General features: G+C 30.7%; 6 protein-coding genes across 10 annotated transcripts; 3 read left to right on the plus strand and 3 right to left on the minus strand.

Annotated features, from left to right (window-relative positions):
• The first annotated feature begins 112 nt into the window (after nt 1–112).
• On the plus strand, nt 113–2,988 carry Rad23 (UV excision repair protein Rad23). Its single transcript, XM_034323945.2, has 6 exons — nt 113–350; nt 424–496; nt 726–888; nt 1,070–1,246; nt 1,328–1,659; nt 1,749–2,988. The coding sequence occupies exons 1-6, from the start codon at nt 285–287 to the stop codon at nt 2,033–2,035; spliced, it is 1,098 nt and encodes a 365-aa protein (XP_034179836.2). The 5' UTR covers nt 113–284; the 3' UTR covers nt 2,036–2,988.
• Nucleotides 2,989–3,790: 802 nt separating this feature from the next.
• On the minus strand, nt 3,791–5,362 carry Dpm3 (Dolichyl-phosphate mannosyltransferase subunit 3). Of its 2 annotated transcripts, none has more exons than XM_034324067.2 (3): nt 4,394–5,362; nt 4,029–4,256; nt 3,791–3,948 (listed from the first exon to the last, which is right to left on the minus strand). In XM_034324067.2, the coding sequence occupies exons 2-3, from the start codon at nt 4,254–4,256 to the stop codon at nt 3,889–3,891; spliced, it is 288 nt and encodes a 95-aa protein (XP_034179958.1). In that variant the 5' UTR covers nt 4,394–5,362; the 3' UTR covers nt 3,791–3,888. The 2 variants fall into 2 exon arrangements, with proteins under 2 accessions (XP_034179958.1, XP_034179948.1); XM_034324057.2 differs by having other exon boundaries at nt 4,404–5,352.
• Nucleotides 5,363–6,596: 1,234 nt separating this feature from the next.
• Nucleotides 6,597–8,852, plus strand: Grasp65 (Golgi reassembly-stacking protein 2). Its single transcript, XM_034323918.2, has 7 exons — nt 6,597–6,825; nt 7,002–7,082; nt 7,169–7,372; nt 7,461–7,678; nt 7,753–7,837; nt 7,914–8,208; nt 8,295–8,852. The coding sequence occupies exons 1-7, from the start codon at nt 6,763–6,765 to the stop codon at nt 8,639–8,641; spliced, it is 1,293 nt and encodes a 430-aa protein (XP_034179809.2). The 5' UTR covers nt 6,597–6,762; the 3' UTR covers nt 8,642–8,852.
• Nucleotides 8,853–9,113: 261 nt separating this feature from the next.
• Nucleotides 9,114–9,882, minus strand: NP15.6 (NADH dehydrogenase [ubiquinone] 1 beta subcomplex subunit NP15.6). The gene has a single exon (XM_034324044.2). The coding sequence runs from the start codon at nt 9,707–9,709 to the stop codon at nt 9,254–9,256; it is 456 nt and encodes a 151-aa protein (XP_034179935.1). The 5' UTR covers nt 9,710–9,882; the 3' UTR covers nt 9,114–9,253.
• Nucleotides 9,883–10,182: 300 nt separating this feature from the next.
• Nucleotides 10,183–11,625, plus strand: LOC117604179 (magnesium-dependent phosphatase 1). 3 transcript variants are annotated; one of them, XM_034324023.2, is made up of 5 exons: nt 10,183–10,322; nt 10,450–10,831; nt 10,945–10,999; nt 11,082–11,300; nt 11,368–11,625. In XM_034324023.2, the coding sequence occupies exons 2-5, from the start codon at nt 10,795–10,797 to the stop codon at nt 11,537–11,539; spliced, it is 483 nt and encodes a 160-aa protein (XP_034179914.1). In that variant the 5' UTR covers nt 10,183–10,322; nt 10,450–10,794; the 3' UTR covers nt 11,540–11,625. The 3 variants fall into 3 exon arrangements, with proteins under 3 accessions (XP_034179914.1, XP_034179905.1, XP_034179923.1); XM_034324014.2 differs by having other exon boundaries at nt 10,284–10,831; XM_034324032.2 differs by having other exon boundaries at nt 10,284–10,831; nt 11,383–11,619.
• Nucleotides 11,626–11,681: 56 nt separating this feature from the next.
• LOC117604140 (DNA primase large subunit) lies at nt 11,682–13,517 on the minus strand. 2 transcript variants are annotated; one of them, XM_076689872.1, is made up of 5 exons: nt 13,335–13,517; nt 13,021–13,183; nt 12,666–12,934; nt 12,024–12,589; nt 11,682–11,946 (listed from the first exon to the last, which is right to left on the minus strand). In XM_076689872.1, exons 2-5 carry the CDS (start codon nt 13,137–13,139, stop codon nt 11,698–11,700), a joined length of 1,203 nt encoding a protein of 400 aa, XP_076545987.1. In that variant the 5' UTR covers nt 13,140–13,183; nt 13,335–13,517; the 3' UTR covers nt 11,682–11,697. The 2 variants fall into 2 exon arrangements, with proteins under 2 accessions (XP_076545987.1, XP_034179821.2); XM_034323930.2 differs by lacking the exon at nt 13,335–13,517 and having other exon boundaries at nt 13,021–13,321.
• Between the last annotated feature and the right edge of the window lie 2,154 nt (nt 13,518–15,671).

Here is a 15,671-nt window from a genome sequence, read left to right on the forward strand (position 1 = left end):
GCGTGTATGTATATTACGGTATATGATAATTTAAACTAACATAGACTGATTTTAGTACGTACCTTATGTGCTGAATTGTTCGTCATTGAAAATACTGCTTTATGTCATCATATGTTTTTAGCTGCATACTACCACGAGTTAAGCATTTGTAAGTTGCTTTTAAGCAGTGCCGACTCATCGCATAAAAGATCTTTACTAAACGTCGCTATATCCTTCTTACAGTAGATCTTTCAAAGTTTTCTTTGTCAACTGACAGGCTATTACTAATTTTTTTATCTTTCAACATGATTATAACGCTGAAAAACTTACAGCAGCAAACATTTACAGTGGAAATTGATCCATCGCAAACGGTGGGTGAACATAGAAAATGTAAAATATGTGACTTTCTAAATTGTGGTATATTCTAATAATATTTCTTTGTAGGTAAAAGACTTGAAACAAAAGATTGAAACCCAAAAGGGTTTTCCTGCTGAACATCAGAAATTAATATACGCTGGTAAGCTATATAAATTACATAACCTCATTTTGCACTTAATTATAAATCTATTAATGTTTTTGTGAATATGAATTGCATAATTTTCTTTAACTGTATAATCGTTGTTTTAAGAAAATAATTTCCAATATTGTAATATATAAAGGTTATTTATATTTTTCATAAATTTATTATTGTTTTTATGTGACAATGATTCACAGTTTATAGCTATAACAGTGTGCTATTTTTACAGGAAAGATATTAACAGATGATCATCCACTAGCAGAATATAATATAGATGAAAAAAAATTCATAGTTGTTATGGTTACAAAGCTTAAAACTGGTAATGGTCATACAGCAGCTGAAGAGGAACATACAAGTACTGTAGAAACTAAAGAAGAAAGTAGTACAACCAGGTACTCATTCTAGATATTAAACTTCTTTTTTTCAAATTTAAATTGAGATAAATTCTTCAGTTTTAATTTAAAAAATGCTGTCAATATTTTAAATTTATCGGTGAAAAGAATATTGAATATAAATTATACATTTATTTTGATTACATCAGAGCATATTATTGATCTATGCTTTTTGTCATAGCTCAGTACCGCAACCTAGTTCAAACCCAACTGTCCAGGGTGCATCAAACCCTGCTAGTACTGTACAAGAACAATCTGGAGGAAGTACTGCAACTGGATGTGCAGGAGGTCAAGCTGAAAGTGCCTTGTTAATGGGTGAAGATTATAATACCATGGTGAACAACATCATGGATATGGGGTAAATCTATAAAAAAAAGTTCTATTTATTTTATTTTATTTTTCTTTAGTTATTCATTACTCATCATGTGCTTTATATTAGGTATGAACGCGAGCAGGTCGAGCAAGCATTAAGAGCAAGTTTCAATAATCCTGATAGAGCTGTTGAATACCTTGTAACGGGTATACCCGCTCAGCTATTTGAGGATTTACCAGAAGATCAACTCGAAGCACAAGAACAATTCCAAGAACATGGCCAACATCCACTAGCATTTTTGCGAATGCAACCTCAATTTCAACAAATGCGTCAAGTTATTCAGCAAAATCCACAATTATTGAATGCTGTACTTCAACAGATTGGCCAAACTAATCCTGCATTGTTGCAACTTATTTCACAAAATCAAGAAGCATTTGTGCGCATGCTTAACGAACCTGGTGAGTTTTATTATTTATTAAAACAGAGATAATGTACTAAATCATATATTTATAATTTAATGTGTTTTATATCTTTTATTTTGGAGTAGTAGAAACAACTGGTAGTACAGGTGGAAGAACTACACCTGTATCTGCATCGAATGTTGCGCCAGCTACCGCTCCCGGTGGTTTAAGTGGTGCTCCTGCTGCAGGTATGGGAACAGGATCTGACGTAGAAACTTCCATAATTCAGGTAACACCTCAAGATAAAGAAGCTATTGAAAGGCTGAAAGCTCTAGGATTTCCAGAACACTTAGTTGTACAAGCATATTTTGCGTGTGAAAAAAATGAAAACTTAGCTGCAAATTTTTTGCTTTCACAAAATCTTGATGACTGAAGTAACGCACTTTATTGATTTCAAAATATGGAGTTAAAGGACTGATATAGGGTGGGTAATTACACGGGCGCCATATTATTTTCAATTGGTCATCTTTATTTTGTATATAAGTAAGTATGCATTCATATTTATCTTATTTCATTACATTCTGTAGGTATATATTTGGCATATTTAGTAAATAATACAAATTTGTTACATTTAAATACGAAAATACTTCTTATATCAAATTGTCAGTCTTTTAAACTACTTTAAGTCAAAACATATTTTACATGTTTCGTGTATTTTAAGGTTGAAAATTGATATTTTGCATCGGTGTTATAATCCATCCTTATAGTCTGGCAATTGTTCTTTGGCAAAAATTTTTGTTTTTTGAATATAAGGAGCAGTGTAATTACATTTTTATGTAAGAAAGCCTACTTGCTTAATGAATGAATATGCAAAAATATAAATACTTCGCTGTATTTATACATTAAAGCTGTTGTACAATACACATACATGCAAATTTGCGTACACGAGCAAAATTACATGTGTATTCAAATAACACGAGGAAGCTCGCATGTATGCGTGTACATGACAAGTATATTTTATACATGTAATAGGCTTTCTGATATAAAAATTATGTAAGTGCATCTGTATATGTATGATTGCATATGTATATATGTGTGTACTTGCGTATAACTTGCGCCTATGTATGTATGTATAAAAAAAAGTCTTGTATTTTTTAAACAAAAGTGGTAAAGATAGTTATTCATTAATAAATCATTACAAATCATTTCATTTGTCACAAAGATAACAAATTGTAAGAAATTCTCAAAGAAAATGGAAATGAAAATTTATTTACTATGCATATGTATTGTTTTAAACTTGTTTTGACCTTAATATCAAACCATTCTTTCATCTAAGAAAAGTCAGTGTAATTTATGTTTAGGTAATAATAATCATATATAAAATATCTTAAACAGATAACTAAAGGTGACTTATGTGAAATATGAATCTATAAAGAAAATTTGTAATTAACTTTCTATAAAAACGGAGGCAATGAGATTATTATTATAAAAATGCATTCAACATATTGTAGCCTTAATATAGTAATATGTAACTTACTAGGAGCTGTTTGAATTTTTAAAATATTAGTACTGATATAAAAATTTTATTAGAAATATAACACACAATGTAAAACATGATACTATAAAATTACATATTTAATAAATAAAAATTATATAAGTCTAGGCACAAACGAACATATTAGTTTCTCCCTGTTTTACTATGTATAAGCCTATGATAAAGAGTTAATACTTCAGGACTTAGGACACTATTTTTATTTTCATATTTACATGTGTATGTAAAACATACTTATGTACTCATGTATTTGAACTATACACGTTCTAATACTTTGTTGTAGGGTGTTTAGTGTTAATGCAATAATACTTGGAAGCTAGCTTAATTTTTTTTTTTTAAACAAACATTAGAACATGTGAATTCTATAGTATACAAAAATGTTCTGATTCAATTTTCATTGTGTGTGAAGTACCAAAAAATATTAAAACAGTACAGATGAAAATGTTCATATTATTTGTTATTAAATTTTACTTTAAGTGTAATAAATAAATGCATTAAAAGTTATGTGAATAAGTGAGTGGTTACCTGTGACATCCATTATTTTTATGTAATAAATATATAAAGGTATTTTCTATATATGTGAATTATATTTTTCTGTAACATAATTTTTTAATTCAAATTTTTTATTATTATACAATATTTTTCAAAACATGTATAAATATAACCTATATAGATAGGAATGGTCATATACATCATTACATTGTTTGTCTTAAATAATACAAAAACATTTCTATCTATTTGTTCTTTAAAATTACACCTCTGCTTTGAAGATCTTTTTTAGCTTCTTCTATTTGCTAAACAAAAAGGAAAATTATAAAATTAATGAAGTAACTTAGAAGAAAATATGTGAGTTTATATTTATTTTCAAACATACCTCCTGCAATTCAAAAGCTGCGTCTTCACAATTATTAAATGTAAACACTCTGTACAGAATAATAACAGCTGCATAAAGACCACACAAAAACAATACAATGAGTGGAAAGAACAAAATAACTTGTTGCCATTCTGTAATAAAAAATGAATCAATATTTCCTGTAATTATAGCAATCCAAATACCAAAAAATAAAGTTGCAAATGAAAGCCATTCCATTAATTTCGTCATCTGAAAATTTCAAATGAAAAATGTATTAATTGAAAGGATTCTTTCAATCAGGTTGTGCATTTATATTATAATAAAGTGATTATAATACAATTTATATTATGAAAAATTATTTAATAATTTCATTGTATCTTACATACTGTTACATACCCCACTTAAAGATCAACTGAAATATTACATAAAGAAAACTGATTTAGTTTATGAATATTTGTATATTATATAATCCTTTATAATAGAATATACAATGTAAACATTTATACAAATTGCAAAGAGGAACAGAAATACATGACGTGTATTGATTTGTTATTTTTGATTTTAAATTTCTTGTTTAACCGTATGATAGCACCACAGTAAAATTCTTACATTATGCAGTGACTACAGATACAAAAAGGATGGACATGCCTTTGTTCTCGAGGGGTTAGAATTTCTGGGGTCTCAGACACCCCCATGCACCGTTAGATCTGCATAAACAGAACACATTCGGTACGACAAACGTGCCTATTTTACCACTTCTGCTTTTACCGCATCTCACATAGACAGGAGGTGCGACCTCCTCAGTCTTATAGCGACCGTCGAGGGTTGCGGATCAACCTATCAAAGATACATATACCTCTAATTTCCTTTCAGAGTCCATTTAATTTAGTTTATTTATTTTTTTCGCTTATTAAGTAAGCACATCAAAGGGGAATGAAATCTATGATTTTATCCTTGTGGGCTTTGGCCGACCATCCCTTGTATTTATTACTTTATCCTTCCGTGTGGGCTCCGGCTCATTTTTTCCAGTTATTTATTATTTTATCCTTCTGTATGGGCCAAACCCCACCCTTTTTACTCATTAATTATTTTATATTTCTGTATAGGTCAATACCCACGTTTCCTAATTGTTTATTATTTTATTCCCAGTTTTTTATTATCCTATCTCTCTTTATAGACCAAGACCGCCCTTCGCAGTTATTTATTTTTACATTCTTTTCATGGGCCTCGCAGGAACTACCCCTAAATCACTATCTCCGTATCTCTTATATTCCTGTATCATTTATATCTCTTCATCCCTTACATTCCTGCAATCCTTGTATGCCTGCATCCCCTACATCCCTGCGTCCCTTACATCCCTGCAATCCTTATAATAAACAAATTATAAATATAATAATATATTATAAAAAATATACTTATGGCCACTGGTTCGAGTAAAGGTAAGTAAAGGTAAGTAAAGGTAAGTAAAGTCTCGCAAAAAATAATTTAAAATTTAAATTTTTGTGCAAATTTAGTTCTCTTTTTTACCGTCAGAGGGCGCTGCTTCGACGGCGAAAATTTAGTTCGCATTTTTGCCGCTAGAGGGCCAAAATTCCGGTGTGATTTAGTTCCCCCTTTTGCCGCCAGAGGGCGCTGATTCGACATTGAAAATTTAGTTCGCATTTTTGCCGCTAGAGGGCCAAAATTCCGGTGTGATTTAGTTCCCCCTTTTGCCGCCAGAGGGCGCTGATTCGACATTGAAAATTTAGTTTGCATTTTTGCCGCTAGAGGGCCAAAATTCTTGCGCGGTTTAGTTCCTTTTTTTACCACCAGGGCGCGCTGATTCGACGTCGAAAATTTAGTTCACATTTTTGCCGCTAGAGGGCCAAAATTCTTGCGTGATTTAGTTCCCTTTTTTACCACCAGGGCGCGCTGATTCGACGTCGAAAATTTAGTTCCTTTTTTGCCGCTAGAGGGCGCTATTTTTCGGAAAAAATTCAAATTTTCTCATCCAAAGGGTGCAAAATTAATTCGCACATAGATGTAAGGAATGCATAGATGTAAGGTTGCTGGGATGTAAGGGATGCCGAGATGTAAAGGGTGCAAAGATGTAAAAGATACCGGGATGCGGAGATGTAGAGGGTGCAAAGGTGTAAGAGATACAGGGATGTAAGGGATGCAGAGATGTAAGAGATGCAGGGATATATAGAAAGCAGTGATGTAAGGTAAAGAATTCAGCAATGTAAAACATGCTGGGAGGGAAGAGGTGCAGGGATGTAAGGAATGCAGAGATGTAAGGTTGTCGGGATGTAAAGGATGCAGAGATGTAAGGGGTGCAAAGATGTAAGGGATACAGGTATGTAAAGATGTACAGGTAACATGTAGTGTCGAGAGAAGGGCTGGTTCAATCTCACCTTGCTGCTTCTCTTGTTGCTTTAATATGGCACGGCTGAGCTCGAGACACTGACTGACAAAAAGTAATCTGCTATTACCCTCAACGTGCGTTAGACTGTTGCACTGCGAAGTATTTCACATTTTTATACTAGAATAGAGCAGATGGCGTTCATTCTCAAGGCACAAAGTCAAGCATGGCTAGTCTTGTTGGATCTGTAGTCATTGCTCTATACATATGATAGGCTACGTCACCAAGTAGTTTATACGAGGCGTTCGAGTTACATATTTTTTTACTTCGATTAGTGTTATTTAAATTATAATATTTATTTTGATGTTTTGTCTTTCTTCAAATCAAGTGACTTAAGAAATTTCCTAACTAAAAATGGGATCTTCTCATAGCATTGAAATACCAGGAGGTGGTACAGAAGGTTACCATGTATTGAAGGTAAGGAAACTTGTCAGAATAATGTAATTTATTTCAGAAATTTACTATTTTGATTTAATAAAACAATTTTTAACATAAATATTTATCAATTTTTCAGATTTGTATAAATTAATAATAATCAGATATGTTCTAGGTCTAATGTTGAAAATGTAGTTTGATTTTTATGATTGAAACAGGTACAGGAAGGTTCTCCTGGTCAAAAAGCTGGTCTTCAGGCATTCTTTGATTTTATTGTAGCTATTGGAAATACCCGTTTGGTATGTTTTTCATTTAAATTTATGTTTTTCATAAAAATCTTACAGATTTTCATTAAATTTGCATACTTGGATTTTATTATTTCTAGAATCAAGATAATGACACGTTAAAGGAACTTCTTAAAAATGGTGTGGATAAAAAATTATCTATGACTGTATATAGTAGTAAAACACAATCTGTAAGACAAACTGTTATAGTACCTAGTCTTACTTGGGGTGGACAAGGTCTTCTTGGTGTTAGCGTGAGATTCTGTTCTTTCGAAGGTTCAAATGAAAATGTTTGGCATGTTCTTGTAAGTATAAGTAACATTTAAGAACAAGATATGATTTGCAGAAGAAAAAAATGTAACTAATATAAATCTGTTGAATTATATCTTATAGGAAGTGCATCCATCTTCTCCTGCTGAGTTAGCAGGATTAAGGCCATTTACAGATTATATTATTAATGCTGATTCAGTTTTACACGAATCAGAGGATTTATTTACTTTGATCGAAGCTCATGAATCTAGACCTCTTAAATTATATGTATATAATACAGAAGATGATTCTTGCAGAGATGTTACAATTACACCTAATCATAATTGGGGAGGAGAAGGAAGGTATTTACATACATATTAATGCAAATTATGTTATAGAAAAATATTTATTTAAAAATTATATTGTGTTTTCATAGTTTGGGCTGTGGAATTGGATACGGATATCTGCATAGAATACCTATTAGAAATGTTCAGGAACATAAATCTAACAATTCATACACGGTATGTACTATTTTATTGTAATATTATCTAATCTAATGTAATAAAATATTTAATCTAATTATTTATTATTCTTTAGAGTATTATCAAATCAGTTGCTCCAAGTCAAGTTACAACGAGTATGACTTACACAGGGGGTAGCAACGTGGTTACAAATATACCTCCAGGTTTCTCTATTCCACCTAATTACATTTCTTCACAAGAATGTACTACAAAATCAGAACTTGAAACCACTGTTCCATTACAAACTACATATACATCAAGTACGCAAACGTACACAACTCCACAATTAAATCCTGCTACAGTTGGAGGAACTACTACCACTAATTTCATACCTCATGTATCTAATCAAAGCAACATAAATACGACGCACGGTAAGTGTTAAAAAATAATTAGAGTTAAAAATGTTATAGCACTTTAAAAGCGGAAAAGTTACTTTCAGTTTTTTATTCTTCCTCAGCTAATGATTCTTTGTCTCAAAATACAATGCCGAATATACCTGGTATGCCAACTATTCCACCTTTACCAACTTTTATTACTAATACAACGCCTTTAAACGAAACAACTGGCATTGTTGGAATACCAGAAGATTATACAACTGTTCAAGGTGGAATTTCACCTTTACCAAAGTCTAATGTGTCTCAATCTCATATAGAGATTTCATTACTTGGTATGCCACCGATTATCGTTAGCACGAGCCTGCCGCAAAGTACATCTTTCTATTCGTCTGTTCTTCAGCAAAATGAATTGACTAATGTTACTACAGTTCCCACTACAGTATCGCCTACAATACCACCTACACAGTAATCAGTATATTATTCCTAATAGATATACCTGTTATCTTTTATAACAAAATACATATTAAAGAATAAAATTAAAACAGAAGTGCAAGGATATACTACAAACATATTGTATTATTACTTTGTGACTTTATACTTTATTACTACTTGTTTAATATAATGTATACAAATTCTTAAATATGGGCAAAGATTATACAATTCTGTACATAGATAAAAAACTATTAAATAATTATATAAATTAGAATTGAATTAAAGCATTTAAAAAATTAAAGGTATTAAATCTTTATATATTCATCTCTCTGCTTTTTATGCTTTTTATTATGGATGTTTATAAGTTTTATTTTCTATACTATAACAATCTAAAATATACATGTAGTAACACGTGTTTTGTGTTATATAATTTATCTTTAAATAATAAAATATCTAAAATGAAAATTTTGTATGGATTTTGAAAATTATAAAAATACGATTGCCCTGCATATAATGAAAATGATTTATTACATATTATACATACTATTATAACTTAAATACACGTATGTATATCAGTAGAACAATGATGTTAATATCTAAAAATGCTAAAGTTTATTTTTATTGTTATATACAATGCTTTTTGTAGTGTTTAAATAACTATTTCCATATCATCAAGCTCTTCCTCAGATGGAAGAGTGAACTTTGATGGATCTACAACATTTGGATCTATTAGAGGTAAACCATTTTCTTCTCTATAACGAAGCTGTATATATGCTTCGCGCTGAGCCCAATCCTTTAATTTATGATCTGGCATATAAGCAATTATAAACGATCCACCAACGAAACATATACTAATAACAACAAAAAGTGTCTGATGCATAAAATGACGATCTAGTTTTTCATCTTCGAAGTCAAATCCGTAACTCCTCCATGTACGTTTTACTTTATATGGCTCTTCTTTATCTACTTCCTCCTGTTTAACTGCTGAAGAGCTATTGCGATGTGTTACATTATACACTTTATTATCTCTGAATGTTAAACATGTCGCTCTGTTCCTAATTCCTTGAGAACGAACAAGTCGCAATAATGTTGACATGTTTTTCATTGAATGTTTGTAGCTTTCTTTCAAATATATGTATAAACGTTAATATGTTTTTACTGATTTTTGCTAGTTAATATTGCAAAAATCGTGGAAACTAAAATTAAACACTCGTATATATGTTCTATGTGTGGTAACAGCAGCCTCCTTTATAGGTTAGGAACATATTTCGTGCTGTAACCTGTGACTACACATACAAAAACACTGGACATACCTTTAGTCTCGAGGGGTCCCAGACACCCCTTAGTAATGCTAGGGTCCGTTCCGTTTCACGCATTAAGCGCATAGATCTCATCTCATCTCACTAATTTCGCCCCTAAGGGCCGGCGCTTTTGGGGACTTATCTGTCCCCATATTGCCCAACGAACCCTATCGGTCACGCGCCTTCGGGGCTCATCACTCATACTTGTCCATACTTTTAAATTTTACTCAGTCCATACTTTTAGAGTCTGCTCGTCTTTTGTCCGAATCGGTGTGTATGTGTGTGTGCGTGCATGTGTACGTGTGTGTATGTGCTGTGTGACCCCTTTTAGTCGCCTCTTACGACAGGCAGGGGATACCGTGGCCGTATTCTAAGCCCCCCGAACCACAGGGGGCAAGCGCATGGATCGCATTCAAAGTAATGCGCGCATTGATATCGTTCCGTTTGGAAAAGGAACACTTTTTCATACGTTATCTGCATTAACGTTATTTTTGTTAAATAAAAACATTGCAAAAGAAGAATTGAACAATTGTACTGATTTCAGTGATACTACCGATATCAGTGATAGCGGAGATGAATTGAAAGATATTTTCCCGAGGAGATATTCATATATTAAGTATCGATACTGCAAAATATCGTCATGTTAAATATCGATATTTGAATTGAAAAATATCGATACTGTATCGCCCATCACTACTCCACCACACGCTAACGTCACCTTAAGCAAAGATAAGAAATGTCAAAAAAACATGACAGTGAGATTTGCACAATATCTTCAGCTTGTTACATTAGTTGCTTTATGATAACTGTACAGTACCATCGGTAACCCGTGGTATTTTACATCCAAGCTTGACTTGATAAACATAGGAAAAAATAGTAAACGTGTAAAATGAGTCGAAAACCTAAATTACTTGTCTTTGATTTAGGTTAGGAATTAAAGTATAAAACATTTTTTATATGTTAAAAAAAAGTATTTTTATCTTTCAGCTGCATAATTAAAATATATTTATACTATATAGTAAGTTGTAATATGTTTCAGATTATACCTTATGGCCATTTTGGGTTGATACTCATGTTACTCCACCTTTTAGAAAGTAAGTTAAAAAATAATGATTAATAAAAATGAAACTTCCAATAGTTAAAATTTGATGTACATTTGATTTTTGTTCAACTTAGGAAAGGAAATGATGTAGTAGATGCTCATGGTCAACTTATAAGATACTATAAGGATGTACCTGAAATATTGAAAAGTTTATCAGCAAAATATGAACTTGGTGTTGCATCACGTACATCGGAAATACAGGGTGCTAAACAATTATTAAATTTGTTCAATTGGGATAAATATTTTAAGTATAAGGAAATTTATCCAGGAAGTAAAGTTACTCATTTTTCTAAGTAAGTTTTGATTATATTTTATTAAATTTAAATAATATTTCTATCATTTTTTTAAATACTGGGCAAGAATTCATCTTTTCAGAATTCAAAAAGCATCAGGCATTGATTATAAAGACATGATGTTTTTTGATGATGAACAAAGGAATATTGTTGATGTAAGTAAACTTGGTGTTAAATGTATATTGGTAAAAAATGATTTGACACATGCAGTTGTTGAAAATGCTTTAAACAATTTTTAATATGTACATACACTATTTAGAAAAATTTATGTAGCAAATAAAAGTTGATTTTTAGTGTTAACTTTTACTACGTGTAATCAAATACTATGTATTTATTTATTTATTCATTTTATTAAAAATCAATATAATTTAAGAATAAATTAGTTATTATTTAACATCTAAACTTGATTAATCATTTTTAAGTAGTATTGTAAAGGACTACCAATAATAATATTATCATTATTTGTTTGAGAAAGTAACTTAAAAAATTGGGCACAAGAGTTTTGAGGATTGTGAGGAGATATAGTTTTTAGTAGTTTAGTTACTTGATCATTTGGTAATGATAAGCATAATAGATTTTGTAAAGTATTTATATCAAAGTGTTTAAATGGGCATCCACCTTCATACATTGGACTAGAAATGTTTACCTAGGGGTATTTGACAAAAAAAAATTATTAGCTTTAATAAATTATAATAATTTATAGCATGAACTAACATTACTTACAGACATTAATTTACAACTAGGTGAGTTGTAATTTTTACGAGATCCTTCTAAACCATAAAGGTGTCTAATACTATATATAAATTTTTTTTCGTTTGATTGCCAATTGTGTGAACAGATGGAAGAACAAGAGTGAGGTTTAGAATACTCTTCTTTCCAATAATTTATAGCATCTTCTAGATGCATTCCACCATCTTTTAAAAATAGACTATAATGCCAACGAGCGTAGTGACTAAGTCTATGCACATTTCGTAATTTCATATGCAAATGTTGCATACAAAGTGGAAAATTTTTAGCTTCAATATCTATATTGTCTTTAGATATACGTCCGTGTATATGACTATTTTGAAATATTTTACAATGAACTTTTTGATACAGGTAGTCAAGTCTAATATCTTGATTTATAGTACACTGGGCATTTGTTTTCATTAACATTAACTCTTTAGTTATGTAAGTTTTAAATAAGGATAAAATTACTTCTTTCCATTTTGAACAATGTACAACAGCAAATCCTGCATTTAAATCTAATTTCCTTTTCCTTATTAAATCTGGTACCAATTCATATCTCACTTAAAAAGGTTTCAGAATAAATATAATCTCAAATCTGTTAAATTTGTAAGTTAACAATAATTCATGTATACATACCTTTAGCTTCAACAAGCCTACAATTTTCTGTATTACTTTTGGATACAAGATGTTTAAAAACAGAGGGTTTTAAAAACAAATTGCATAAATCAATCAACGTTCTATTAATTAGTTTTTCCTTATTTGGAAATAATCTTAATTGACATAATATGCTTCTTAGTAATCTATACAATTGTCTTGGTAAAATATGATTCAGTCTAGTTTTGAAAAAAAGTATCTTTCTGGCAATCCAATAGTCATAGAGATCTTGTGAAGTTGATGCTAACAATCTAAAGTAAATAATATTTACAAAAATGAAAAGTCATTGATTATTTGTTTTGTAATTAATAATATGAGTATTTAAGTAATCAGTTACCTTAATGTGAAATGTCCAACTTTATCATAAACTGAATTTTCCAATAGATATTCAAAATTATCATTAAATTCATCAGCTTTACCTTCATATAATAATTTTAAATACTCCAACCTGACCATAACACATTTTTCTAATACATGAAGCGATACTTGTCCTGAAGGAGCTTGAATATAAAACATTTTTCAAATGAATAACCGTTTTAACAATTCTTATATAGAAGTAGAAAATATCATAAATTCTTTATAATTAAGTTTATTAATCAGTAACATTATATCATACTGATTCATATTTTAAGTGAATCAAGTTAATTTTACTTGTTTGTGATATGTAATACAATTTTTGTATATCTGTTGTTATGTTATTACTGTCACATTAAAAAATAGATTATGAACATAGTTTCATGGTTAAGTTGTTGAACTGTGCATCACTTGTAGAAAGGTATACAGGGTGTTTCCAATCTGGTGTCACAATCAGAAAAAGGGTAAATCTATTTAAAAAAGTAAATCGAAAATATAGGGACGCATTTTATTGTACAAGGCTTTATTTCTAAATAAATTAATGTTGAAATTTCATCGAAATTTCTATATTTTATAAAAACCGCCAGAAGACATGCGGCGACATCTACTGTTTGGTGCTAAAGAAAGAGCTTTTTGATTTCACCGATGGGGAGCGCAAAAAATCTTCCGAATTATAGATCGAAGTAAAGTTGGCGCGGAATATTAATATTTCTTAACAATTTATATCTTAAAAAATTGCTCCCCATTTGCTCCCTCGGAATCTAAAATTGCTCCAGTCGCAAACATTATATTTAATAAGATATTCGCAAATAAAAAAGCAGAAATTTGTTATCTTCCAAATACAGGGTGTTCGACAACAGGTGGGCAAAATTTTAAGGGGTGATTCTAGGGATCAAAATAAGACGAAAATCAAGAATAACGAAATAGCGTTTGCGGCTTTGTTTTCTAGTCATTAACGTTTAAAAATTCGAATAAAAAGCCCCTGAAACCTGCAATCCACCCAGCACCGACGACTGAACGTCAGGTCAGCAGGGGTTGGTACAGTCATAACTAAGAATCGAAGCCGAATGCTGCAGTACCGAGAAACAGAATAGCAGGAGGTAAATTTCTACTATACAACGATTCTTGGCGATCTTGACGTTAAATATATCCAACGAGTATAACTTATCCTTGCTTTACTTCGATGAATTATAGTTCTCCTGATTAATATCAGAGGCGCCACCATACTTTTTAAAAAGCGCCCCTTAGTGTCGGCAAAATGAATACCCTATCGGCAACATCAAATAGTTCTTTTTTAGCACCAAATAGTAGACGCCGCATGTCCAGGCGGTTTTTTTGAAATGCCACTAAATTTTCAATTTCGATTTATTCAAAAACGAAGTTTCGTACGAACAAATGTCATTTTACATTTTCAACTTACTTTTTTATGTAGATTCACATTCTATTGCCCTGAAAACACCCTTCATTTGTTAATTATTTTAGAAGCATAAAGTGTAAATTCTATTTTGTACGAGGTTCGTGTTTCTACGGGAACGTTGAAGCAAGAAAGTCGAGATATTGTGGGTTTTCATTGAAATTTGTAATTTCATTTCATTTCGCTGTTCAATACAAATAGGTTTTATCATTATGCTTCCCGCGTACTTGAACTTACAACGTGTACTTCGGTCTTTATCGAGACATACATATAAGTTACATGAATAGAATTATCTTGCGCAAGACTTAAATTACCATCGGTAACATTTAAGTGATAGCTTAGAGACAAAGTGATCGAAATAAGGAATCTTACAATGGTTGAAAATTATGTTTTACTGATGACAACTTACAAACTCGTATTTAAAAAAAAAAGAAACGAAACATAAAATAAACATGATATTAAACACGTATATTCAGGCGTTAATATTTAGAGCGCAATAGTTTGAATTCATCCGTTCAATTAATTACTTTTTTGTATGTCACGTTTCTTGTAAAAGATTTACTTTAGTTGTTACAGAGTGTCGTAAATGACTAGTTGGATTCTACATTGTAATACTGTACAGGGTTTTCCAAGAGCTGAAACATTTTCTTCCAAAATTCCCCAATAACTTCTTTCCTATATTAATTATAGCAAATTAGTGTCAAATATTTAATTAAACTGAAAGAGCTTGTACAAGAAAAACAATTTTTATTAGGAATATCTAGTGTTCAAGTAGTTTTATCATTAAACTCTACAATGTAAAACAATATTGAAAAAAACAAAAAAAAATTATTTTTCTATAATGAAATTATTTTCATTTGGAATTTCAGAATAAATATCTAACGGAGTACCCTATACATATATGAGACTATCAAGTAACATGTATACTTTTATGATTTGTCCCTTAAATTGTCACTTGTATAGTACAAATAATTTCTAGATCGTTGTACATTGGTGGATTACCAGTCCTCTCTTATGTGAAATTTAATTACATTTTTCTCGCTCGCTTTCTTATCATCTAATTAAAATAATATATATATTATATATATGTATATATATATATAATAATTCCTTTACATAGTCTACTTATATCGATTTTGTTTAAGCTTTATTAGCCATAGACAATCTGCTTGGTATTTACAGAGATTAGATACAAAATTATAAACAGTTCTTAGTACAAA

The sequence above is a fragment of the Osmia lignaria genome, chromosome 9 (assembly GCF_051020975.1).
Source record: "Osmia lignaria lignaria isolate PbOS001 chromosome 9, iyOsmLign1, whole genome shotgun sequence".
Lineage (NCBI taxonomy): Eukaryota > Metazoa > Arthropoda > Insecta > Hymenoptera > Megachilidae > Osmia > Osmia lignaria.